At 45.1% G+C, this 27,441-nt stretch overlaps 2 protein-coding genes and 2 non-coding genes across 4 annotated transcripts in view; 1 reads left to right on the forward strand and 3 right to left on the reverse strand.

The window, feature by feature from the left end:
- The window catches only part of LOC144673177 (uncharacterized), a 273,637-nt gene that overhangs the window by 233,332 nt on the left and 12,864 nt on the right, over positions 1–27,441 (reverse strand). The window lies entirely within an intron of this gene.
- LOC144673175 (uncharacterized) lies at positions 9,002–10,231 on the reverse strand. The gene has a single exon (XM_078535140.1). It carries the CDS (start codon positions 10,219–10,221, stop codon positions 9,265–9,267), a length of 957 nt encoding a protein of 318 aa, XP_078391266.1. The 5' UTR covers positions 10,222–10,231; the 3' UTR covers positions 9,002–9,264.
- trnak-cuu (transfer RNA lysine (anticodon CUU)) lies at positions 25,590–25,662 on the forward strand. Its single transcript has one exon. It is a non-coding gene; the product is annotated as a tRNA-Lys (tRNA).
- trnae-cuc (transfer RNA glutamic acid (anticodon CUC)) lies at positions 26,808–26,879 on the reverse strand. The gene has a single exon. It is a non-coding gene; the product is annotated as a tRNA-Glu (tRNA).

Genomic DNA, 27,441 nt, shown 5'->3' on the forward strand with positions numbered 1-27,441 from the left:
AGGAGAACAAAACCTTCTAGCTCATATCCCCCATCCCTCGACCCATTCTGGTAAATCTCCTCTGTCCCCTTTCAAGGACCCTCCCATTCTTCATAATGTGTGGTGATCACTGGTTTGCACAGACCCAGATGTTCTGTGTCCGTGTCTGTGACATCATCACACATCGACAATTACACTGTGACATCATCACACATCGACAATTACACGGTGACATCACCCTGCACTCCGGGTATTTCTTCAACTGGGAGATTTTTCTCTGACTCCAGTGCTTCTGATATCTTTCCAGCTGCAGGCTCCAGCAGGAGAGTTTAAAGTTGACCCTTGAAATTGTTTCACAGGTGAGTATTTTTGACTATTCATCTACAATTTAAAGATTTTGGTTTTATGCTCTGTTGTCTATGCTCTGTTATCTATGCAAAGTTCCATGGCTCTGAGGTTGGTGTGAATGCCTTCTCAGTTACATTGTTAAGGTTTGTTAATGTCAATGAGAGTGTTAAAGTAAACAGGTGATGGGTGTTTGAACACAATGAAGTAGGGGATAGCTGGGACACTGGGCGTGGGTGAGCAGTGTTGACAGTGAACCAAGTCAACAAACTATCTCAGCAAGAAAAGGCTCTGTGTCTTAGTTTTGACTTCACCAATTGGTGTAGATCCTGCTAACGGCTGGTGTGGCTTCTTTCTTGTGGATCTGAATCCCATGTCCATTGTTATTATTCTTGGCCAGACACATGCGATCTGGTGAGGGATCAATAACATTTTGTTTCAAGTAGATGAAGGTTGAGATTTAAGATACCTGCTTTTGGAATAAAGGCACAAGTTTCCATGGGTTTTGAACAACAATAAAACAAAATTTACTGTACAAGTTCAGAAAGATAAAATAATTTACAATATGTACCTGATACTCGAACATTCAGGGTAAGTATGAGGTACATGTGAATTAACAGACGAACTGTGGTGAGACACACCACATTACAGAGTAAATGACAGATGCAATCAAAAGAGATTCCATGGATTTCTCTACAATCCACTCAGCCGTTAGTCCCACATTGACTCAACCAATCTCACTGAAACTTAGTCTTTCTCAAAAGGGTTTCCAATCTCCAGCATCGAAGATCTCACCTGGCATTCTCTCCAAAAGTCACTCCCACTCAGATGGCTTTAACAATGGATGGCCCATCTCACAGAGTTTCAGTCTCGCTTTCCGAGATTCCTTCTCCCTGGATTCCTGAGTACACTCAAACACTAGCTTGCAAGCACAGTTTTAGAGTTATGGCTGTGCCAAGCAGAACACCATTGCTCCAAAGGGGTACCTTTGCTTCAACAGCCCTCTTTAGTTAAATTCTGCCCCTGCAGCCTTTTCTTTAAATTTTTAACTCCACTTAACTGGGACGTCTGCCCGTCCCTGTCTCTGTGCCACCTGTTGCCTGGCAACTTCCGGAAATAACTGCCTCAAGAAGAGCTGTTCACTGACACTTGAACTGATCTGTGACCTATCAAAACACTCCCAGAGGGTCCCACCCTTGCTACTAGACAGGAACCAACGTAACAAGCATTAGAACATCCTGTACCTTTATATTTTACAATCTGCACTGTTAGCACCCAGGGATGCAGGATGAATTGAATTCATAACACCATCCATTGCTCTGTTTCAGCTCTGTCCTCTCTGATCACCTGTCTGCTATTGCCCAACTTCCTCTGTCTCTAATATGGGTGTATTTTAGCTGTTTAGTGTTTTACTGTTGCTTCTGCTGACTGATTCGAAATGAAGTTTTCACTGCTGCTACATCCCCCGCCCATGTGCTGCTGGCTTCCCAGCTTTATCTTCTCACAATATCTTTCATCGTCAGGAATTGTTTCCCCTGTGCTATAGTCCATTTATCTTCCACCTCTGAGATCATATTGACCATCAAATTCTGCACAATTTTTATTTCCTGTAATTCATTCTGCACAACCTGAAATGTTTACTCTGTTTCCCTCTCCCCAGATACCAGCAAATATTGCCAATCCCCAGTGGCCTGTGGGGAAGATGATGTTTGACCTTCATGAACCGCTGCAGTCAATGTGGTGAAGGTGCTCCCACGATGCTGTTAGGTAAGGAGTTACAGGTTATTCACCCAGCGATGATGAAGGGACGGCGTTATAATTCCAAATCAATAACAATCATTTCTGCTTCTATCACACTTTTAATGTTATAACATGTTCCAAGACATTTCACAGAAAAGTAACATTTGACACTGAGCCACATGAGGAGATATTAGGGCCGGTGACCAAAAGCTTGGTCAAAGATGTCGCTTTTAAAGGGAATCTTCCAGGGGGTTTTCTTCTTAAATCTTCCAAGGGATGTGGGCTTCGCTGACTTGGGCATTTATTGCCCATCCCTAATTTCCCTTGAGAAGGTGGTGGTGAGTTGCCTTCTTGAGCTGTTGCAGTCCATGTGGTGTAGTTACACCCAAAGTGCTGTCAGGGAGGGTGTCCCAGGATTTTGACCCAGCGACAGTGAAGGAACGGCGATATATTTCCAAGTCAGGATCGTGAGTGACTTGGAGGGGAACTTCCCAGTGGTGGTGTTCCCATCTATCTGCTGCCCTTGTCCATCTAGATGGTAGTGATCTTGGGTTTGGAAGGTGCTGTCTAAGGAGCCTTGGTGAATTCCTGCAGTGCATCTTGTAGATGGTAGACACTGCTGCTACTGTGCGTCGATGGTGAAGGGAGTGAATGTTTGTGGATTTGGTGCCAGTCAAGCGGGCTGCTTTGTCCTGGACGGTGTCGAGCTTCTTGAATGTTGTGGGAGCTGCACTCATCCAGGCAAATGGAGAGTATTCCATCACACTCCTGACTTGTGCCTTGTAGATGGTGGACAGGTTTTGGGGAGTCAGGAGGTGAGTTAATCACCATAGGATTCCTAGCCTCTGACCTGGTCTTTTAGCCACAGTATTTATATGGCTTGTCCAGTTGAGTTTCTGGTCAATGGTAACCCCCAGGATGTTGATAGTGGGGGATTCAGCGATGGTAATGCCCTTGAATGTCAAGGGGCGATAGTGAGATTCTATCTTGTCGGAGATGGTCATAGCCTGGCACTTGTGTGGTGTGAATGTTACTTGCCACTTGTCAGCCCAAGCATGGATATTGTCCAGATATTGCTGCATTTGAGGATGGAGTTATTAAGTGTTTGAGGAGTCATGAATGGTGCTGAACATTGTGCAATCATCAGCAAATACCCCCACTTCTGACCTTATGATGGAAGGAAGGTCATTGATAAGCAGCTGAAGATGGTTGGGCCCAGGACACTATCCTGAGGAATTCCTGCAGTGATGTCCTGGAACTGAGCTGATTGACCTCCAACAACCACAACCATCTTCCTTTGTGCTCGGTATGACTCCACCCAGTGGAGAGTTTTCCCCTGATTCCCATTGACTCCAGTCTTGCTAGAGCTCTCTGATGCCACACTCGGTCAAATGCTGCCTTGGTATCAAGGGCAGACACTCTCATGTCACCTCTAGAGTTCAGCTCTTTTGTCCATGTTTGATTCAAGGCTGCAATGAGGTCAGGAGCTGAGTGGCCCTGGCAGAACCCAAACTGGGCATCAGTGAGCAGGTTATTGCTAAGTAAGTGCCGCTTGACAGAAGTGTTGATGACCCCTTCCATCATTTTACTAATAATCCAGAGTAGACTGATGGGTTGGCAATTGGCCAGTTGGATTTGTCCTGCTTGTTGTGTACAGGACATTTTTCCACATAGCCAAGTAGATACCAGTGTTATAGCTGCACTGGAACAGCTTGGCTACGGGTGCAGCAAGTTCTGGAGCACAAGTCTTCAATACTATTGCTAGAATATTGTCAAGATCCATAGCCTTTCCAGTATCCAGTGCCTTCAGCCATTTCTTAATATCACGTGGAGTGAATCGAATTGGCTGAAGACTGGCATCTATGATACTGGGGACCTCCGGAGGTAGAGAGGAGGAAATTCCAGAGCTTGGGGCCTTCGATACTGACAAAATGGCTACCAATGCTGGAGTGAGTCAAATCAGGAGTGCACAGGTGGCTGGAATCAGAGGAGTACAGATATCTCTGAGGGTTGCGAGGCTGGTGGAGATTTCGGAGTTAGGGAGCAGGAATGTGAAAACAGGGATGAGATATTTCAAATTTCAGTTCTCCTTAACCCAGAGCCTTTGCAGGTCAGTGAGCACAGGGTGATGGGTGAACAAGACATGGTGCGAGTAAACACAGGGACAGTAGAGTTTTGGATGACCTCAAGATTACAGGGAGGTTGAATGTGGGAGGCCGGCCGGGAGTGCGTTAGGATAGTTAAGTCTAGAAGTAACAAAGGAATGGATGAGAGTTTCAGCAGCAGATGAGCTGAGACTGGGCTGGAGTCGAGCGATGTTACTGAGGTGGAAATAGGCGGTCTTAGTGATGATGTGGATATGTGGTTGGAAGCTCATCTTGGGGTGAAATATTTCATCATGGTTGTGAACAGTCTGGTTCAGTCCCAGACAGTTGTCAGAGAGAGGGATGGAGCAGGTGTCTGGGGAGTGGAGTTTGTAGACGGGACTGAAGACAATGGCTTCAGTCTACCCAATATTTAAATAAAGGAAATTTCTGCTAATCCAGTACCAGATATCAGACAAGTCAGGATGGTGTGTGACTTGGAGGGGAACTTGGAGGTGATGGTGTTCACATACACTTGCTACCCTGGCCCTTCTAGGGTGGAGTTTGAAGGTTTGGAAGATTCTGCCAAAGTTCTGGCCGAGTTGTAGAAATATAAATCCCCTCTGCTTCACCAATTCTGGAGAAGAGTCTTAAGCGCTCAAAATGTTAACTCTGTTTCTCTCACCACAGATGGTGCCAGATATCCCTCTCCTTCACCCCCGTCTCTCACTCTAATCTCTCTCTCCCCTGCACCCACTCCCATTTCTCTCTCTCCCTCTCATCTGCTCCCATAGAGGCTAGAGTCTTGTGTAGGTCCAGACCAGGTGGCAGGTTCCCTTCCCTGAAGGACATTAGTGAACCAGTTGTGTTTTTATAACAATCCAGCAATTTTCATGGTCACTTTTTCCTATTGCCGGTCCCACAAATTCCCAGATTCATTCAGCTCAATTTCACAACCTGCCTTTGTGTTTTTGTGGGTTCTCTCTCACTCCCTTTTTTCTGTTTTAAATCAATTTCACAGGGGATTAGAAGGGGAGGATTTGTAGTCAGGAAACTGAAACCAAACATCACATCAGGATCTGACGGAGTCGCCCAATGTATCATAACCTGAATATCATTAGGTTTTGAACATGGAGGGAAAAGGCACCGTTCACAGTGGGGAGAAACTGTGGAAATGTGGGGAATGTGGGAAGGGATTTATCTACCAGTCTCAGCTGGAAACGCATTGGCGCAGTCACACTGGGGAGAGGCCATTCACCTGCTCCGTGTACGGGAAACTATTTACTCAGGTATCCCACCTGCTGAGACACCAGCGAGTTCACACTGGGGAGAGACCATTTACCTGCTCCGAGTGTGGAAAGGGATTCACTACCTCATCCCACCTGCTAAGGCACCAGCGAGTTCATGATTCATGACAGTGATTGGATTTTGCTGTTAATCACATCCAGGACTGAACACTGTTCATTGGGGGCTGCTAATGTTAATATACTCCACATAAAAGTCAAATAAAATAGTTTAGTGTTAAACACAATACGCTGAGTCTATTAATCCAGCGCTACCCAAACCTTTTCCTGGTGAAACCCCATTTTAATGTCTCAGACTTGGTGTGACCCTGGAGTGAAAATCTGGGGGTTACAGGAGATGTTGAGTGGGGCGGAGGCTTCAGACCGACAGTTTGGACAATCATTATTCTGCAGAGAGCACTTCAAGCAGCTAAATACTTGCTCTAAGCTCCATGGAAATTTAATATAAAGTCTACATTGTAAATTGGACTCATGTATAATTAACTCTTAATAATTCTCTTTATAACTCTATAATTCTTCACTAAATAAAATCTTCAAATTCCATTTCTGCAAGTACAGGATATTTCATGTACATGACTGCCAATTACACACACAAGCAGATTTTATCATAGTCACTGCAATATGGTTTCACTTATATTCAACAGAAGCTATTGGTGTGATGTACAGTCAGAAAGGTGTTTTCTCCTCTACAAACATTTTATGGCTCATAAAACTTTTCATAATGCTGAAAATATGCTTTTTTAAAAACTGTATATGTATATCTCTCAAATTTAGACTAATTTACACAAGCTTCAGCCTGTCTGCAGCCTTTGACAATGTTGACCACACCATTCGGCTCCAACACCTCTCCACTGTCGTCCAGCTGGGTGGGGCTGCTCTCTCCTGGTTCCATTCTTCTCTATCTAATCATAGCCAGAGAATCACTTGGAATGTCTTCCCTTCCCACTCCCACAGTTACCACTGGTGTCCCCAAAGGATCCAGCCTTGGCCTCCTCTTATTTCTCATCAACATTCTCCCCACAGCGACATCATCTGAAAACACAGTGTCAGTTATCACATGTACACTGTCAGTGCCCAGCTCTACCTCACCACCACCTCTCTCCACTTCTCCACTTTTGTTAAATTATCAGACTGTTTGTCTGATATCCAGTGGTGAATGTGCAGAAATTTCCTCCAATTGAATATTGGGAAGTCTGAAACCATTGTTTTCATTCCCGAGCTACCAACTCCATTCCTCTCCCTGGCAACTGTCTGAATGTAAAGCAGACTTTTTGCACACGTGATGTCAGGTTTGACCCGAGATGCGATTCCAACTCGTGTGTGTGTGTCTGTGTGTGTGTGTGTGTCCCAGTGAGTTTCCAGTCACACTGATGATGTGAATCTTCCCCACAGACAGAACAGACAAACATTTCTCCTTCCATAATCAGAGGCTGATCATTTATGAATTGTGTTTCTATAAGATCTTGCAAGATTTTTGGTTTGATTTTCCCACCTGAAAATCTTCTCCCTCTAATCCCCTGTAAATAGAGTTTACAGAAGTGTTTACTGTCAGTACATGATAGAAATTCAGAACAGACAATTCTAGTTTCTATGGAATATTCCTTCTCCATTCATTTCCCCCAAGTCCATAAACCCCTGTCCCACACATTCCTCCCCCTCTCTGCTCATTGTTCCAGATTCAGTGCCCAGTCACCTACTAATTCTTTTCTCCTCTCCAGATTCTCTCTCTTCCTGTCCATAAAGTGGTGACTCAGCCTGTGCGTCAATCCCATTCCTTCACTCTAATTCTACCAAATAATTCAACTCAAAACAACAAATCATCTTTGATGACTTGATTAGTCATTTGGATGTTTGGAAAGAATCACCTTTTTTCCCAACTGTGGAGAACAGAAAGTCCAGTGATTAATTCAGAGCTTACTTCTCCCCAGGTCTGTTCCAACAAGCTGTGTCTATCCGAGTTACATTGATACAGACTTACTCACTCAGTAAGTGATCAGATCTCACTGAACTATGACACAAGCTGTGTCTATCTGAGTTACATTGATGCAGACTCGCTCACTCAGTAAGTGATCAGATCTCACTGAACTATGACACAAGCTGTGTCTATCTGAGTTACATTCAAACAGACTCAATAAGTGATCAGGTCTGACTGAATTACAACAACAAATGCAACAACATATATTTATATCGAGCATCTAACATAATACATTGTCCCAAGAAGTTTCACAGGGGCATAAGGACATATTAGGTCAGATGACCAACTGCTTGGTCAAAGAAGTCAGTTCGAACGAGTGTCTGAAAGGGGGAAAGTGAATTAGAAAGGTGGAGAGATTTAGGGTGGAAATTCCAGAGCTTAGGGTCCAGGCAGCTGAAGGCCCGGCCACCAATGGTAGAGTGATTAAAACTGGGGATGAAGGACATCTGGTAATGGTGCTCCATATATGTGGGCCCCATAGCCCAGGCTTGAAGCCAAAATCTGAACTTTGGGTCATAGTTTGACTGTCCCGGGTCTCAGAGAAAAACAATTCCCCAAATAAACATCTTGAAGGATTTTTGTTTATTGATACCAGAAAAAGTTTGGACCAGTTGAGTCCTCCTGTGTACTCGATGGAGATTGAACTTAACAGAGTTAAAATCCTCTGGATTTCAGTGTCAAAACAAGAATATGTTTTGGCAAAAATAAAAATATATACATACTGAAATACTGAACAGCACAAACCTGGAGAAATACACAGCAGGTCAATCACCATTAAAAAGTGATAAATTAATCGTCACTGTTTCAGGCTCCGCTGGTATTGAATACTCTTCATGACATCATCGCACTGGGACTGGATGACATCATCACACTGGGACTGGATGACATCATAAGAGTCCATTGTTTCTTAATGACCCACATCAATAACAAGAGGAAATATTAATAAACCTGAGCACATTATCTAGGCTGACACTCCAGGGTGACATTGAGGGACTGCTGCACTGTCAGAGACAGCATCCTTCACATGGAACTTGTGGAGGCTCTGGTCACAATCTTCCAATCCTCCTTATATAGTAGTGGTGACAAAGGGCTGACAGATTGTAAATGTTACACCCCTGTTCAAAAACACAGCAATTCCAGGACAATCAGCTTCATATCAGTTGTGGGGAAAGGCTGGAGACAATAATCTGGGAGAAAATCAATTGGCACTTGGAAAAGTATCGGTTATTTCCAGCATTTTCTGGTTTTAACACTGATACTTCCCTGGATCCCAAGGCTCTCTGGGAGGTGTGGGGAGCTGGGACGTATCCATGAGAGTAACCAAAGGTCTGAGAACTGAAAGAATCTAGAGTTAAGAGAGGAGAAAGGATCCAAAAAGGGAGCCATTAGGAACAGGACATCAATCAGTCTCCTCTTATCCTGGAGAAATCAAGGACTCGACATTCTGAGAGTTTGAAACAAAGCTGATTTATTTAACAGACTTCAAGATATTAAACTTCAGCCCAGTTACAGGGATTATGAACAGCAATAGAAACAAACCAAAACTGTCAGAATGAACACAGTTCAGTTCTGGATGTGATTAACAGCAGCAATAACAGCAGAATCCAACCCCTGCTGTCACTTGTGAACTCGCTGGTGTCTGAGCAGGTGGGATGACTAAGTGAATCCCTTCCTACATTCGGAGAAGGTGAACAGCATCTCCCCAGTATGAACTCGCTAGTGTGTCAACAGGTTGGATAAATGAGTGAATCCCTTTCCACACTCGGAGCAGGTGAACACTCTCTCTCCAATGTGAATTCACTGGTGTACACTGAGGTGGAATGAAGGCTGAATCTCTTTACACAGGAAGTGCAGCGGGATGGCCTCTCCTTGTGTGAATTCGCTGGTGTTTCAGCAGGGTGGATAACAGAGTGAATTTCTTCCCACACTCAGAGCAGGTGAATGGTCTCTCTCCAGTGTGAATTCGCTGGTGTCTCAGCAGGGTGGATAACAGAGTGAATCCCTTCCCACACTCAGAGCAGGTGAATGGTCTCTCTCCAGTGTGAATTCGCTGGTGTCTCAGCAGGGTGGATAACAGAGTGAATCCCTTCCCACACTCAGAGCAGGTGAATGGTCTCTCTCCAGTGTGAATTCGCTGGTGTCTCAGCAGGGTGGATAACAGAGTGAATCCCTTCCCACACTCAGAGCAGGTGAATGGTCTCTCTCCAGTGTGAATTCGCTGGTGTCTCAGCAGGCTTGATGACTGAGTGAATCCCTTCCCACACTCGGAGCAGGTGAAAGGCCTCTCTCCAGTGTGAATTCGCTGGTGCACTTTGAGGGTCGATGAAGTCCTGAATCTCTTTCTACAGGAAGGACAACTGAATGGCCTCTCCTCAGTGTGAATTCGCTGGTGCTTCAGCAGGTTAGAGGACCCAGTGAATCCTTTCCCACATACCGTGCAGGTGAATGGTCTCTCTCCAGTGTGAACGAGCTGGTGTGTCAGCAGGTATGATGACTGAGTGAATCCCTTCCCACACTCGGAGCAGGTGAATGGTCTTTCCCCTGTGTGAATTCGTTGGTGTGTCAGCAGGGTGGATAACTGAGTAAATCCCTTCCCACACTTGGAGCAGGTGAATGGTCTCTCTCCAGTGTGAACTCGCTGGTGTGTCAGCAGGTGGGATAACCGCTTGAATCCTTTCCCACACTCGGAGCAGGTGAACGGCCTTTCCCCAGTGTGACTGCGTCGATGGGTTTCCAGTTTGGATGGACAATTGAATCCTTTCCCACAGTCCTTACATTTCCACGGTTTCTCCATGGTCCAGGTGTCCCTTGTCTCTCAAAGTTTGATGATCAGTTGAAGCCTCGTCCACACAGAGAACACGTGTACAGTTTCTCCGCACTGTGAATGGTGTGATGTTATTTCAGGCTGTGTAACTGGTTAAAGCTCTTTCCACAGTCAGTTCACTGGAACACTCTCACTCGGGTGTGTGTGTGTGTCTCGGTGCTTTTCCAGTCACACTGATGTTTGAAATCTTTCCCTGCAGACAGAACAGACAAACGTTTCTCCGTCCACATTCAAAGGTGATGATATTCAAGTCCTGATGAATCGAGTGACTGTGTCAGATCTTGATGTGATGTTTGGTTTGAGTTTCCTGCCTGAAAATCCTCCCCTTCTAATTATCTGTAAAAGGAGTTTATAAAAGCCATCACTGTAAGAACAGGATATAAATTCAGAGCAGACAATTCTAGTTTCTATGGAACATTTTTTCCTCTCTTGTTCCCCCAAAGCTGCAAATCCCCATCCCACACACTCTCCCTCCTCCCTGTGCTGAAATCCAAACAGAGTTTTGGACAATTCTTTCTGTATCTTTTTAACAAATTTTTACAACTGGAGTTGACAATATGTCTGATCATTCACTTCAGTGATTACTCGTGAGAAAACATTAATCTGAAACCCCCTGACCAACCATACAGAATAGCAGATGTTAACCTTGTGTCCAAAACTTCATATGTGGAGATTTAATGAGTGATTGTGAAGGTGGTTTCTCCCAATGTCCCAGAGTTTCCTTCCTTCCTTCTCTCCCTCTCTAACTAAGTTAAACCTGGGATCAGTCTCATGGCCCATTCCGGTTCCTGCTTCTCTTCCTGATGACTAATTAACTCCAATTAAACACTGAGAAGACTGAAGACACTGTTTTCAGTCCCTGCTCCAATCTCCATTTCCCAGATACCAACTCCATCCCTCTCCCTGGGAACAGTCTGAGCTTAAACCAGTCTGTTCACAACCTCACTGTTACATTTGATCTCGAAGTGAGCTGCTGACCTCATGTCTGTGCCATCACTAAGCTCGCCTGTTTCAACTTCGTAATATCACCTGACCTCACCCCTGTCTCAGGAGTGTCTCATCTGCTGCTGAAACCCTTATCACGGCCATTTTTACCTCCAGACTGGACCATTCCAACACAGTCCTGGCTGGTCTCCCACATTCTATCCTCCACAACCTTGAAGACATCGATATTTTTGCTGTCTGTGTCTTCACTCACAGCTAGGCCCATTCCCTGACCTTCCTTGGCTCCCGTTCAAGCAGCAACTTGATTTTAAAATTCTCATCCTTGTTTTCAAATCCTCCCATGGCCTCCTCTCTCCCTATCTCTGCAATCTCCTGCAGACCCACAACCCTCTATGATATCTGCACTGCTCTAATTCTAGCATTCCCTGTTTTAATTGCTCCACCATTAGTGTCCATGCCTTCAGTTCCCTCGGCCCCAAGCTCTGAGATTCTCTCCCTCTGTCTACCACACTTTCCCCCCTTTAAGACAATTAAGTATTAATAAAAAAAGACATTTTGTCAAAACGTTTTATCTTGTACTCATCAGGATAGAGGGAAGAATACCAAATTTCAAAAATTATCAGTCAGGCTTGTAATGTGTCTCACTTGCACTTGCTAGAAGCTACGTATGTTCATCCACAGGGACCTGTCCTCTGCAGGCAGAAGGAACAAGTCCAGGCACGGGGTCTTTTGTGGAATTAAACAAAAGCAGAGGGGATGACAGCTCCTGGCTGTATTGTCCATGGCAACAACCAATCAGAGCCGACGGGCCAACCAATCAGCACCCTTTTCTCGTGCAGTATAAATTGTGGTTCCCTTTGAAATTTGGGATTCTTGCGTCTGTCCTGGTGAGTGCAACAGGAAAAGCTTTGACAGCTTGTCTCTTTTTTCACTAATAATCAAATTCTGTACAAACAAGCGACTATTTAAGTATTTTGGTCACCTCCTTCTGTGTCTGAATGTTATACTTTATTTTATGATTTCCTGTGAAGCTCACTGGGATGATTTATGATGTTAATAGAAGTTGTTGTTGTTTGTGACTGTTACCCTGATCTCCTGTTTTACAACAACCCATTAATTTCACACCAAACTCTATCTCTGATTTATTGTCCTTCCTGCAGGTCATTCATCCGGGCCCGCAGCCACTGTAAAGATGGCGCCCACGCATGCTCCCTATTGGACATTGCCCCCTATAAAGATGGTGATCGCACATGCGCTCTGCAGCTTCGTGCCCCCTATAAAGATGGTAACCGCGCATGCGATCTGCAGCTCCTTGCCTCCTATAAAGATGGTGACCGCACATGCGCTCTGCAGGTTCGTGCCCCCTATAAAGATGGTAACCGCGCATGCGATCTGCAGCTCCTTGCCCCCTAGAAAGATGGTGACCACACATGCGCTCTGCTGCTCCTTGCCCCTTTTAAGATGGTGACCGCACATGCGCTCTGCTGCTCCTTGCCCCCTATAAAGTTGGCGGCCGTTAACTCGGGCCTACTTCCGGAGAAATGGCCTAATCTGTGGTTGGAAGGATTGTTCCTTATTGAGGGTTTAGGACAGAGACCGTGAATTCATAAAGTCTCCCAACTCACCCGCCAGCCCTATCTATGCTCGCGGGTCTTTTTTTTTCCAGCTCTCAGTCCGCACTCGGTTTCTGTAAATCCCGCATTTTAAATCCGCTCGCTCCAGCTCTCCTCACGCCTGATTTCACGCGCTACACATGCTCCAGCTCACAATGATTGACGGCAGCTCCGGACCAATAGAGACAGGGGGCGGGACTGGAGGACCAGCGGGAGCGGCTGTTCCTCCGGCCTATCGGAGTGAACGAGGGGCGTGGCCGGGCTTGAATTGGAGCATGCGCAGCGCGGGTGGGGATCGGGATGAAGGGGTCGGGTTGAAAGTCCAGCGGGTGAGAAAGGGCCGAGTGCAGGAGAGGAATGGAGCCGGAGGGTGGACTGGGAGGGTTCACAAACACCCGGTGTAGGACTCCAAACCCGGATTACAAACTCCCGGAGCCCAGTTTACACCCAGTGTTTGGAAACTCCTTTTACAGGGGGTTAGAAAGGGAGGATTTACACACAGCAAACTCCAACCCAGAGAAATGTTTGTCTCTTAATTTCTATCCTGGACTGACAGGGATGGATTTTTTATAATCTCCTTTGTACAGGGTTTTCAATGGGACGGATTTGGAGACGGGGAAACTCAAACCAAACTTCACATCAAAATCTAACAGAGTCACTCGATTCCTCAGGACCTGAATATCATCGGACTTTGATTGTGGAAGGAAAAAGGTTTGTCTGTTCTGTTTGTGGGAAAAGCGCCGACATTTTCAAAATCCTGGTTAGACTGCACCTGAACCACTGTAATAAAAATAAAAAATGCTGGAAGTACTCAGCAGGCCTGGCAGCATCTGTGGAGAGAAACAGAGTTAATGTTTTGAGTCAACATGAGCTTTCATCAGGACAGGAACACTGTTGAAGGGTCATGAGGACTCGAAACGTCAACTTTGCACTTCTCTGCCGATGCTGCCAGACCTGCTGAGTTTTTCCAGGTATTTCTGTTTTTGTTCAGGAATACTGTGTTCTGTTCTGGGCATCACACCTTAGGAAGGATAGATTATATTCGCCTTAGTGGGAGAGCAGTGCAGATGTACCTGAATAACAACTGGACTCCAAGGGTTAAATTATGAGGAGTGGTCAAACAAATGCATCAGAGTAATTACAGCACAGAAAGAAGCCATTCAGCCCATTGAGTCAATGCCAGCTCTCTGTAGAGCAGTCCAGTCTGTCTCATTGCCCCGCTGTGTCTTCAACCCCCTGCATGTTTATTTCTCTTAAATGCTGGTCCAATTTCATTTTAAAGCATTGATCATGTCTGCTTCCAGCCTGCTTGTAGGCAGTGAATTCTGGGTTATTACCACTTGTTGTGTAAAATATTCCTCCCTGCATTTGCCCTGTATCTATTGCCCATAACCTTCAATATGTGTCCCCCTAATCCTTGTCCCATCACCAAATGGAAACAACATTTTCTTTGTCCACCTTATCTAAACCTGTCACAATCTTGTTCACCTCTATCCAATCTCCCCTCAACTCTGTAACTCCAAGAAGAACAACTTCAGCTTCTCCAATCTCCCTTTGTAACCGAATTCCCTTTTTCCTGGAACCATTCTGGTAAATCTCCTCCGCATCCTCTCAAGGACCCTCACCCCTTTCCTAAAGTGTGGAGAACAGAACTGAATGCAATACTCCTGTTGTGACCTAACCAGAGCTTTATAACGGGTCAGCTTATTTTCCCTGCGTTTATACACATGAAATCTGCTTCTGAAGCCCACGATCTCATATATTTTGCGAACTGCTCTCTCAATATGTCCTTTCACCTTCAAATGTGTATGCACATCAACCCCAGTTCCCCCAGTCCCTACACACCCTTTAGGACTGTACCATTGAGTACCCTATTCATTCTGCCAATATTCATCATCTCACTGTGAGGTTTGTATTCCCTGGAATTTAGAAGATTGAGGAGGATTTTCTCGAAGTTTTCATGATATAAATTGGAAATGGTGTGGTAGATAGAGGGGAAAAAATTTCCATTGGTTGCGGAATCCAGGACTGAGGAACATAGTCTAAAACTTAGAGCCAGAACTTTCAGGAGTGAGATTAGGAAAATCTTCTTCAGGTAAAGTTGGGAGAAGTTTGGAATTCTCTTCCTGAATTAGCAGTTCATGCTTGATCAATGTTCAGTTTCAATCTGGCATTGATAGATCCTTCCTAACACAAGGTATAAATCAAGGGACAGGAGAAAAAGGGTCACAGATCAGCCGTGATCTGATTGCATAGTGGGACAGACTCGAGGGGCTAAATGGCCAACTCCTAGAAGCATTGAAACTTAGAGCACAGAAGGAGGCCATTCAACCCTTTGTGCTTGTGCTGTCTCTTTGAAAGAGCAGTTGTGTTTAGTCCCACACACCCACTTTCTATTTGTAACCCTGTAAGTTCCTCAATCCCAAATCCCTGTCAACTCCCTTTTAAAATTCCTGATAGAATCAGGTTCCAGCACCTTTCCAGGTAGAATGTTCCAGATCCTGACAACTTGCTGTCGATGCAGAAACTGCTGAACTCCATGTTGAGTCTGGAAGGTTGTAAAGTGCCGAATTGAAAGATGAGCTGCTGTTCCTCGAGTCCCCATTGAGCTTCATTGGATCAGTGCAGGAGGCCGAGGACAGAGAGGTCAGAGTGGGAGTGGGGCGGAGAATTAAAATGACAAGTGACCGGAAGCTCAGGGTCAAGCTCACAGACTGAACGGAGGTTGTTCCATAAAGTGATCACCCAATCTGTGTTTGGTCTTCCCAATGTAGAGCAGATCACATCGTGAGCAGTGAATACAGTAAGTAAATTGGATGAAGTACAAATAAATCACTGTTTGGTTTCATCTTGCACAACCTTGAGAACAGCCTGAATGAAGATACTTTACTTGAAGAATAAAGTTTAAAATGTAATTACATTGTCTATCTCAGGGTGTAATCCAAGAACAACACCTTGTATTTACAGGAAGGGTTGTGGGGCTGGATGAGGTTACAGAGATACTGAAGATCCAGTTGACATTGTCTATCTCACCGGTGTCAAATTCATTTTCCATGGTGGCTCTGATCCAATATCCTGACACTGGGTGAGGGCAACATTCAGCAGAATTTATAAAAATGGAACTAGATACAAATAAACTATATCAGTATTTACTGACACCTCGGTTTTATTTATTGTTCCTGCTGTTCCCGGTACCCGGCATCTCTTCGCTTGAACCATCACATCGACACTCGGGGCGAATGACTGGACTGAGGCCTGTCTCAAATAAAAATACGAGGACCACTTGTCACCACAGAATCATAGAAATTGTAGCACAGAGGAGGCCATTCAGCCCATCATGTCTGTACTGGCTGAAAATGAGCAATCCAGTCGAATCCCGCTTCCCAGCTCTTGGTCTGTAATCCTGTAGGTTACAGCACATCCAGTGTATATCCCAGTACTTTTTAAATCTGTGTATTTTTGCCTCTACCACCCTTTCAATCAGTGAGTTCCAAGACACACCACCCTCTGGGTAAAAGCATTATTGAACTCCCCTCTAATCCTTCCACTAATTACTTTAAATCTCTATCCTCTTGGTTCTGACCTCTGTAAATGAAATAGGTCCTTCCAATCTGGGACCCTCATAATTTTTACACCTCAATTAAATCTCCCCTCTTCCTCCCCTCTCCCAAAGAAAACAATCCCAGCCTCTCCAACCTTTCCTCAGAGTTAAAATTCTCCAGTCCTGGCAACATCGAGGTAAATCTTTTCTGTGCCCACTCCAGTGTGATCACATCCTTCCTGTAATGTGCTGACTCCAACTGGACTCAGTACTCTAGCTGTGCTCTAACTAGTGTTTTTTTATAGTTCTAGAATAACCGCACTCTCACCTTCCATTAACTTCAATGTGATGGAAACTGACAGCTGGAATCTGTCAGCATTTGAAATATATTTACAAATGATTCAAGGGTTTCTTATAGTTGGGATCTTTCTCTGTTCTGTCCATTCGAGGTGTTAGATAACAGACTTTCTCATGGGAATATCGAGCTGGCGTTTAGGGCTGTGATGTATTTCCTTGTTCATCTTGTTGACTCTAAATGGTGAATCTTGTGGATTCAGGCACCAGATAATCAAGCTCACAACAGATTGTCTCTCACTGACTTTATTAGCAGCACCGCAGTAATACAGACAGAGTATAGTTCCCCGATCCAGAGAACAGGGATAATGTTGGGTTAAACTCCTCATTGTTCGAGTGCCCAAACTGTAAATGATTTAATCATTTCCTGTGGGTCCTCTCCTGACTGAAGAGTTCGGTGTGGGATTAACATGGACATCCACAGAACTGACCGTTCATATTGTTGTTGGTGGTGCTTGGGTTAACTTATGCAGCTGTGCCACCTCTGAACTTCCTGTGGGCACGTCGGATGTTGAGTTTGGTGTAGATGGTCCTCGAAACACGCTGAACCAAATTTCAGTGCTTGCCTCCACATATACACTCATAGAGCACAGAAGAAGGCCATTCGGCCCGTTGTGTCCACGCTGCTTACAAAGTTCTGACTACACTAATCCCATTATCCAGCGCTTGGCCCATAGCCCTGGAGGCTAAGGCAATGCAAGTGAATATTTAAATACTTCTAAAATGTTATAAGAGTTTCTGACTCAACCACCCAAATAATTTGCACCCTTTCAGGCAGTGAGTTCTAGACTCCCACCACCCTCTGGGTTAAAAAACAATTCTCCTGAACTCCCCTCTTAGCCTTCAACCTCTTACCTTAAATCTATGCCCCCCGGGTTATTGACCCCTCTACTAATGGAAAAAGTGCCTTCCTATCCACCCAACTATGCCCCTCATAACTTTATACACCTCTATCAGGTCCCCTTCGCTGCTCTTGTGAAAACAGCCCCAGCCTGTCCAATATTTCCTCATAGCTCAGACCCTCCAGCCCGGGCAGTATCCTGGTGAATCTCCTCTGCACCCTCTCCAGTGCTATCACATCCTTCCTATAAAGTAGTGACCAGAACTTGGCCTGTTGACTGCAGTGTTTTCCGAGGAGAGGTGGTCTGCAATGCAGGAGTTAGTGAGGCTCTTTTTTAGGGTGTCCTTGTATCGGTTGTACTGACCACCTTGATCTTGCTTGCTCTGAGACAGTTCCCCATGGAAGATCAGCTTGGGAATTCTGTGATTGTCCATGTGGGAAACATGGCCTTGCAATCGGAGCTGAATTTTCTGGAGGGTGGTCTCCAAGCTGTTGAACCCAGCGTGATGGAGAACCTCGTTATTTGTGATTTTTGTCCTGCCATCTAATTCTCAGGATGGGCCTCGGGTGTCTTTGCTGGAAGTGTTCCAGAGCTTTGATGTGGCTCCAAGAGCAGACCCAGGATTCTGCTCCATACAGCAGGGTGGTCAGGACAATGGCCTGGTAAAGTTTGATTTTAGTTTTCAGTTTAATGCCATGCTGCTTCCAGACAGATAATACCATGGATTTAGACTAGATTGCACAGGAGGTCACGGGATATACAGCAAAGATTCAGGCCATTCAGCCCAATCAGTCCATGCTGGTGTTTATGCTCCACTCGAGCCTCCTCCCATTTTTTCTCAGCTAAATCTACCAATGTAATCATCTATTCCCTTCTTTCTCATAGAGGTATCCATTTCCCCCTGAAATGCACCTATTTTATTCACTTCCTGATGCAAATTCTATGCAATTCACCCCTGTCCCGAGAGGATGGATCTTTGTCCCGGTGGGCTAGTGGAAGGGAGGGAAGCAGCAGAGGCAGCTGATCGGATTGTCTCAACCTTAGTGACAAAGAAGCTCCATGAGCTCCTCACACTTGTTGTTGGAGGTGAGGATGGAGGTGACAGGGGAGAGGCAGAGTCCTTCAAAAGGAAATAACTTGTGTTAAAGGTACTAAAAAGACTCAATACATTGTATTTAACACACAGCACTTCAAAAATACAAATGGCCCCCTATAACTGGGCTGGGGTTTATGAAGATCAACAGAAACCGACCCCAGTGAACATAGTTCAGTCCTGGATGTGATTATCAGCAAATCCCAATCACTGTAGTTACTTGTGAACGCGTTGGTGCCTCAGCAGGTTAGATGATCGAGTGAATCCCTTCCCATACTCCGTCCAGGTGAATGGTCTCTCCCCAGTGTGAATTCTCTGGTGTACCATAAGGTCAGATGACCATCTGAACTCAGTCTCACAGTGAGAGCACCTGAACGGTCTCTCGTCAGTGTGAACACGTTGATGTGACATCAGGTTCCCGGAACTTTTAAAGCACTTCCCGCAGTCTGAGCATTTAAAAGTTTTCTCTCCAGTGTGAACCCGCTGGTGTTTCAGCAGGATGGATGGATCAATGAATCCCTTACCACACTCGGAGCAGCTGAATGGCCTCTCCCCAGGGTCAATTTGCTGGTGTCTCAGCAGGCTGGATAACTGAGTGAATCTCTTCCCACACTCTGAGCAGGTGAAGGGTCTTTCCCCAGTGTGGGTTTGTTGGTGTCTCAGCAGGTTAGATACACTAATGAATCCCTTCCCACACTCGGAGCAGTTGAATGGCCTCTCCCCAGTGTGAATTCGCTGATGTGTCAGGAGGTGGTGTAGCTGAGTGAAGCGCTTCTCACACTCGGAGCAGGTGAACGGTCTCTCCCCGTTGTGAACTCGCTGATGTGTCAGGAGTTGGTGTAACTGAGTGAATCCCTTCCCACACTCGGAGCAGGTGAACGGTCTCTCCCCTGTGTGACTGCGTTGGTGAGTTTCCAGGTCAGATGGGTAAGTGAATCCCTTCCCACAGTCCCAACATTTCCAAGGTTTCTCATCGCTATGACTGAATTTATGTTTTTACAGGCCAGATGATTGGCTGAAGCCTCGTCCACACACAGAACACGTGTCCGGTTTCTCCCCACTGTGAACGGTGCTTTTTCCTTCCATGTTCAAAATCCAACGATATTCAGTTTACGATAAATTGGGTGGCGCAGTCAGCTCCTGATGTGATGTTTGGGTTTCAGTTTCCCGACTGCAAATCCTTCCCTTCTAATACCCTGTGAAATTGATTTAAAACAGAAAAAAGATAGTGAGAGAGAACTCACAAAAACACAAAGGCAGGTTGTGAAATTGAGCTGAATGAATCTGGGAATCTGTGGGGCCGGCACGAGGAAAAAGTGACCATGAAAACTGCTGGATTGTCATAAAAACCCAACTGGTTCACTAATGTCCTTCAGGGGAGGGAACCTGCCACCTAGTCTGGGCCTACACTGGCCTCTATGGAAGGAGAGAGTGAGAGAGAGAGAGAGAGAGAAAGAGGTAGGTAGCGCAGGAGGCGAAGGAGATGGATTGTTTATATCTATAACATAAGCAGAACTTTGACAGAATCTTCCAATCCCTCAACCTCCACCCCCAGAAGAACCAGGGTAGCAGGTGTATGTGAGCATAATCGCCTCCAAGTTCCCCTCCAAGTCACACACCGCCCTGACCAGTCTGACGCACTCCCGCACTTTCAGCCTCCCTGTAACCTTGAGGTCATCCAAAACTCTGCTGCCCGTGTGCTTACTCACACCAAGTCTTGTTCACCTATCACCCATGTGCTCACTGACCTACAAAAGCACCGGGTTAAGAAGCACCTACATTTTAAAATTCTCATCCACTTTTTGAAATTCCATGTTGGTCTCGCTCCTCCCTATCTCTGTAATCCAGCCTCACAACCCTCTGAGATGTTTGTGCTCCTTTTGTTCTGACCTGCTGAGCATTCTGTCAGTTTCCATGGCCCCAAGCTCTGGAATTTTCTCCCCAAACCTCTCTTCCTCTCTACCTCATTTTTTTCCTTTAAGATACTCCTTAAAACCTACCTCTTTGACCAAACGTTTGGTCATCTGGCCTAATATCTCCTTATTTGGCTCAGTGTCAAACCTTGCTTTTAACATTTCTGTGAAATGCTTGGAACATTGTCTTACATTAAAAGTGCCATATAAATACAAATTGTTGCTGTTGATTTGGATATATATATATCACTGTTCCTTCATCATCGCTGGGTGAATAACCTGTTACTCCTTACCTAACAGCATTGTGGGAGCACCTTCACCACACGGACTGCAGCGGTTCAAGAAGGTCAAACATCATCTTCTCCACAGGTAACTGGGGATCACAATAGATGCTGGTATCTGTGGAGAGAGACAGAGTTAACGTTTCAAGGTGTGCAGAATGATTTTTCTAAATTCAGGTGGGCATCACTGGCTAGGCCAGCATTCAGAGGGCAGTTAAGAGTCAACCACTGCTTGGTCTGGAGTCACGTGTAGGCAAGACTAAGGACGGCAGATTTCCTTCCCTAAAGGGCATTAGTGAACCAAGTGGGTTTTTAGGACAATCATCATCGGTCATCATTAGACTTTTAATTCCAGATTTTTTAAATGGAATTGGAATTCCACCATCTGCCATGACGGGATTTGAACCTGGGTCCCCAGGATATTGCCTTGGGTCTCTGGATTACTCGTCCAGTGACAATACCATTACACCATCGTCTCCTCCCAAGGAGTAAAAATGATGCCGAATTTGATGGTCAATATAAGCTCAGAAGTGGAATATAAATGGACTATAGGTCAGGAAAAACAATTCCTGACTATGAAAGATACTGTGGGAAGATAAAGCTGGGAAGCCAGCAGCACATGGTCGGGGGTTGGGCAGTGGTGGAAACTTCATTTAGACACAATCGACAGAAGTAACAGTAAAATACTAAACATGACTCAAATACATCCATTATTAGAGACAGGGGAAGTTAAAAAATGGCAGAGAAATGATCAGGGAGGGCAGAGGTGAAACAGATCAATGGATGAACATGGATTCAGATCCACAGTAAAGGAGCCACACCAGCCTCAGAGCCATGGAGCCCCTCACAGATACAGAGCATAGAACTAAAAGCTTTCAATTGTAGGTGGATGGTGAAAAATAGACAACTCTGAAACAGTTTCAGTTTTCAACTTTAAACTCTCCTGCTGGAGTCTGCAGCTGGAAAGATATCAGAAACACTGGAGTCAGAGAAAAATCTCCCAGTTGAGGAAATACCCGGGGAACGGGATGATGTCACCGTGTAATTGTCGATGTGTGATGATATCACAGACACGGACACAGAACATCTGGGTCTGTGCAAACCAGTGATCACCACACATTGTGAAGGATGTGAGGGTATAGAGGAGATTAACCAGAATGGTTCGAGAGATGAGGGGTTTTATCTGTAAGATGAGGTTGCAGAAACTGGGGTTGTTCTCCTTGGAGTAAAGGAGATTGAGAGGAGATATGATAGAGGTGTACAGGATTATGAAAGGTAGTTAAATAAAAGCTGTTCCTATTAGCTGATTATGAAAGGATTAAGGGACAGAGTTTTAAAATTTTGGGCAAGATCCACAAGGGGGATGCCAGGAAGAGATTTTTTTAACCCAGTGACTGGTAATGACCTGGAACTCAATGCTTACTTTCAAAGGCTGATGATATTCAGGTCCTGGTGAAACAAGTGACTTTCAGATTTTGACGTGATGTTTGGTTTTGGTTTCTCACCTCCCTTGAGTTTGCCCTCCACTTCTAACATCCTGGAAATAGAGTTCACGAAATCCATCAGTCAGTCCCGAACAGAAATTCAGAAAGGCCAAACGTTTCTATTGGTTTGAGTTTACTGTGTGTAAATCCTCCCCTTCTAACCCCCTGTAAAAGGAGTTTCCAAAATCCATCCCTGTCAGTCCAGGGTAGAAATGCACAATATTCTCTCCTCCTGCTACCTGGACCATGACCGCGCATGCGCCCTGCTGCACATTGCCCCCTATAAAGATGGCGGCTGGGCCTGGCGAAGGGAGAAATCCAGACTTTTTCGGCCCGTTCTCTGCAAACACAAGACCGGTACCTTGTTATTTGGGGTCTACGGCCTGAACTGTGTCTTTATGAAGCCTCTCTGCCCACTCCGCTGGCTCCATTCCTCTTCACACACCCACTAACTCTGTTAGTTTGCTCCACTCGACATTCTCTCCTCCGCAGAGTAGCTTCAGTCACAGGCCAGCACTGCGCATGCTCATGAAACAGACCGAAATGCGCATGCACCATCATACACCGCAATGCGCACGCGCAGGAAGCTGCTAGAGTGAGGACAGGGTCTGTCTCGCAGTGAAACTTGGGTTTCCGCTCTGCCATTGAAAGATCATATTGTAGAACAGAAACCTCTGTCTTGTAATCTGAATACGATGGGTGACATAGGGACAAGACATAAAATTGTTGAATCACTTGATGCAGCGGCCAAATTGCTCATGACTCCACCACAATTCTCTCCTGGATATAATGATCCTACAGTTAGATCTGAACTCAGTGCAGTCTCAGCAGATGGGATGAGCTCCTGACTTTTCCCCCTATACGTGGAACATTTAAACTGTGTCATGTTAGTAACAATTCTCTGATTGTGGATCAAATACTTTGGACTTTTAAAGTTGGAGTGTTAACTTGTGGGAAAACTGAATAAAGCGCTTTGCACACGTGAAGTATCTGAATGGTCTCCCACCAGTGAGACTATGTTGCTGTGTCAGTAAATGGGATGAGAGTGATTCCCTTTCCAATTCCAGCTGGTGAACAATCTGTTTACAGTGTTAATTTACCTACACATTTTCAGCTTAGACATGATCTCGAAATCTACTGGTAATGGGTTCCACATTCTTAGCACTGCATAAGAAAAAGGAGCGGGAGTAGGCCATTCGGCCCCTCAAGCCCGCTCCGCCGTTTAATAAGATGATGGCTGATCTGATAGTCACCTGAAATCTGTAGCCCCACCTATCTCCGATAACCTGTCACCCACTTGCTTGCCAAGAATATATCCACATCTGCCTTAAAAATATTTAAAGACTCTGCTTCCACAGCCTTTAGATGAAGAGAGTTCATCAGTTTCACAACCCACTGAGAGAGAAAAAATCGCCTCATCTCCGTTTTAAATGGGTGACCCCTTATTTTTAAACAGCGATCCCGAGTTCTAGATTCTCCCAGAAGAGGGAACATCCTCTCCAAACCTACCCTGTCAAGTACTGCTCAGGGTCTTATATGTTTCACTAATCAGGGGAAAAAAAAGTAAAGTACTGCAGATGCTGGTTATCTGAAATAAAAACAGAAAATGCTGGAATTCTCAGCAGACCTTGTAGCGTCTGTGGAGAGAGAGACATGGCTTTCATTTCAGGTCTGTAGCCTTTCATTAGAACTGCACTGCATCTGAAATGTTAATTAAGCCTCTCAATCCAAAGATGTTGCCAGATGTGGTCAGGGAGCTCAAGAAGGAAATGAAAATCCCCTTTGAGGAATAGAATTCAATGCGAATGAAGGGTAAACCAGAGAAAGTCGAGGCACCTTTCCCTTCTTTAAGACGCTGGAACATTGACTCTGATATTCTTACTGAAATTAACTGATCTGAGACAGTGAAAGGATTCTCGTTACTGCACTTCAGGAATTCAAACCTAATATCGGCTTCGGGACAATCAGAACACTTGGTAACAGACAAGACAATGAAAGGCTCAAAGGGAAATGGCACCGGTTGTAGGAGAGCTGCTTCCCGGTGACATGGATGTGTGTGCAGTGGGTGGGATCAGACTGTTTCCATGTGTCCAAAATGAAGGTCTCACCCTTTATTTTGGAAGAGTAAAACTGATAGAGCGAGACAGCTATCTGGGTAGTGGCAATCTGAAGATTAGACTCACTGACACCCTGGTTGGGATACCTTGTCAGTTAGGTTTGTGTAAGTGTCTGTGCCGCAATTGGTCAGCGTGTTTGCCTGTTAACTGAAAGGTTGGTGATTCAAAACCACCCAGAGGGTGAAGGTGTTTATTGTTTTTCCCCCTCATCACCAATCATTGCCACACAGTTCTGGATTGTTATTGGGTACTTGGGCTGCAGGATATCCCCAAAACGGTGGCAGGTCTTTTGCTGTCCAGTGAGGTCCCACAAAAACAGCTTCTTTTTAAAATTACGTTTTCTGTCAAGTACAATGAGAAAAGATTTGGACCCATTCTGTAACCCACTAGAAATCCATGAAATTGTTGGAATCAAACGAACCCATCAATTACTCAGTCTTCCACAGCTCCACAGTGAGTGAGACAGGGAAAAGCAGAAAAGCAGCAATATTCCGGCCCCGCACTCTCCAATCACCCGCTGCCAGCAGAAAGCGGCGACTGTAGCTTCAATCAGCGGGTTACTGCCCATCCCTGGGACACAAGATTCTCCAACCCGGGCCAAACCTCCCAATACACCGAGCACAGGCTCAGGAAAACGCAGGTAGATTATATCCCGGTCACTAAACCTCCGAGCAGCATTTGCAGAATACCCGAGTGAGTGAGTCACAAATAAATGTCACATAAACTTATTAATTCTTTTCACTGTAAAATTCCTTCATTTTATAGAAAAGCTGACTGTTGTGAATCTGAAAATGAGCACCATGGGATTTGTGTTACCGAGTGACTTGTTTTCCATTGTTTGTCCGTCAGGTTTGCAATTCAATTTGTGTTGGATAATGAAGTGAACCTGATTTCAAAATGAGGGCAGAAAGCAGGTAAACATTAAATGCAGGAGAAAATCCTGAGGAAAATGGATCACAGTATTTGGAAAGAGGTGCAGCTAAGAAGTGGAAGATGTGAATGATGTTATTGATGACTGAGAGGAATGCATTGCAACCTTGGGGCTTTTGTAGGCCGATTACGTCCCACACTTTAAACTTCCGATCAAGTTGCGGTATCAGGTGGAAAGCAACAGGTTTATCCATGTATGTTGGGATACGAAACAGTTTTTCACACGCCCGGCTAGCTCAGTCGGTAGAGCATGAGACTCTTAATCTCAGGGTCGTGGGTTCGAGCCCCACGTTGGGCGCTGTAATATTTTAAAAATCTGGTTAAGAGTCGTACGGTCTGGAAACATTTACCCTGTTTCTCCCTCCAGCTGCTGAGTTTTTCCAGCATTTCCTGTGTTTGTTTCAGGTTTCCGTCATTTGCAGTAATTTGCTTTTATCTTTTTACTTTTAAATCTTGTTGCTTTAAAAAAAAACACCAACCAATCACTGCGGCTCCTGTGAAACTTACAAGGTAGACATTCATCACTGAAAGCAAATTCAAACACATCAAATTCAAAGCACTTTATCGTCGCATTTCTTCCTGCTTCTGTCCCTGCCTCGCCTCCAGCTCCCTCTGCCCGTCTAGCCCCCAGGTCAATTAGCTGCTCGATGCAGACACAGCCAGTTCGTGGGAATGGTTCTTCCTGGTTCTCCCAGATACTGATTACAGGAATGTGCCTAGTGCCGATTATCCACAGTCACACTCTCCTCCCAGTTGTTCAGCTTTTAAATTGAGTTTCACACTGGGTTTCAATGTGAAGAAAGCAGAGCTGTGATAAGCTTATATTGTTCAGCAGATGTACTGCAAAAGGTACATAACAGGCTGATGATAACAGTGCTCTTTGGACGCGGTGAGCTCCAGTGAAGGATTAGCACCATTAATGTGTCGCTCATTTCGTCTCGTGACAAATCTCGTGCTGGAAATGACAAGAAAACTCGCAGAATTTGCTACGTGTTTTGGTTTCAAAAAGAGCCGAATACAAGGTAAGAAAGTGCATCTCGCTCGAGTCGGTTATAAAATGGCAGAATGACCCGTGCTGTTGGGAAACATAAAATTATAAAAAGTTACAGCACAGAAAGTGGCCATTCGGCCAGGCGTGCTGCTTTCAAAGAGCAGTAGTGATTGGTTGATCCATCAAGAGTGATATTTGTGCCAGTGTAAACAGGAAGCAGCAAAATTCGTACTTCTCCCACCAATATTTTGCCTCACACCAACATTTCTATAGTCAGTGCTTTGCAAACAGCCCTTCTCCTCTCCTCTTCCTTCACTGCCACTCACGAGTGTGATGTTTTCCGGCTCTGAGGCAAAACTTAAACTCCCACTCCTCTGATTCTGGTGGAGTTTTTAAACGTTTCCAATCAATGAGTGATCGACACTCATTTCGACCAATTCAATAAATTGACATTCCCTGACCGGGAATCGAACCCGGGCCGCGGCGGTGAGAGCGCCGAATCCTAACCACTAGACCACCAGGGAAGTTCTACCAGCTTTTTTTCGATTCGGCTTATCTACGCTGCTTTTGCCTATTGTTTTTCAGTTCAGATCTCTTTCACCACAAAACTGCCTGTTAAGGTTCAAGATAAATGACGTCTTCAGCCAATGAACACAACAATTGCTGTGAGCTGGAGCATGAAATTGACAATGAGATGAAATAGTCCCACAAGCTACTCATGTGTGACTTACAATTTCCAAAACACTCCACCCTATTCGCTGTTGATCCAATGGAAGCGCCAATCCCGAGTCACTGGACATCAGGGAAACTACCAATAAAGCTTGAGATTTGGATTATGGAGGCAACTTTTGACTTTTTTTTTAATCCCGATCTCCTTCACCAGAGACAACTTTCTCCGACCAAATGGTCTGTTTAGTTTGAACACAAGTGACTTCTTCACCAATGAGAAGTACCATTGCTGTTAGCTGGAACATGATATCGATACTTTCCTCCTTTAAGACAATTCTTAAAGCCTCCCCCTTTGACCGAGCTTTTAGTCATCTGACCAAATATGAGGCTCAGTGGTCACACTTTGTTATATAATGC

Source organism: Cetorhinus maximus, unplaced genomic scaffold (genome assembly GCF_964194155.1).
Source record: "Cetorhinus maximus unplaced genomic scaffold, sCetMax3.hap1.1 HAP1_SCAFFOLD_306, whole genome shotgun sequence".
NCBI lineage: Eukaryota > Metazoa > Chordata > Chondrichthyes > Lamniformes > Cetorhinidae > Cetorhinus > Cetorhinus maximus.

Excerpts from the sequence above, each read along its gene's own strand:
- LOC144673175 (XM_078535140.1), bottom strand. The coding sequence starts at position 10,221 with ATGGAGAAACCGTGGAAATGTAAGGACTGTGGGAAAGGATTCAATTGT.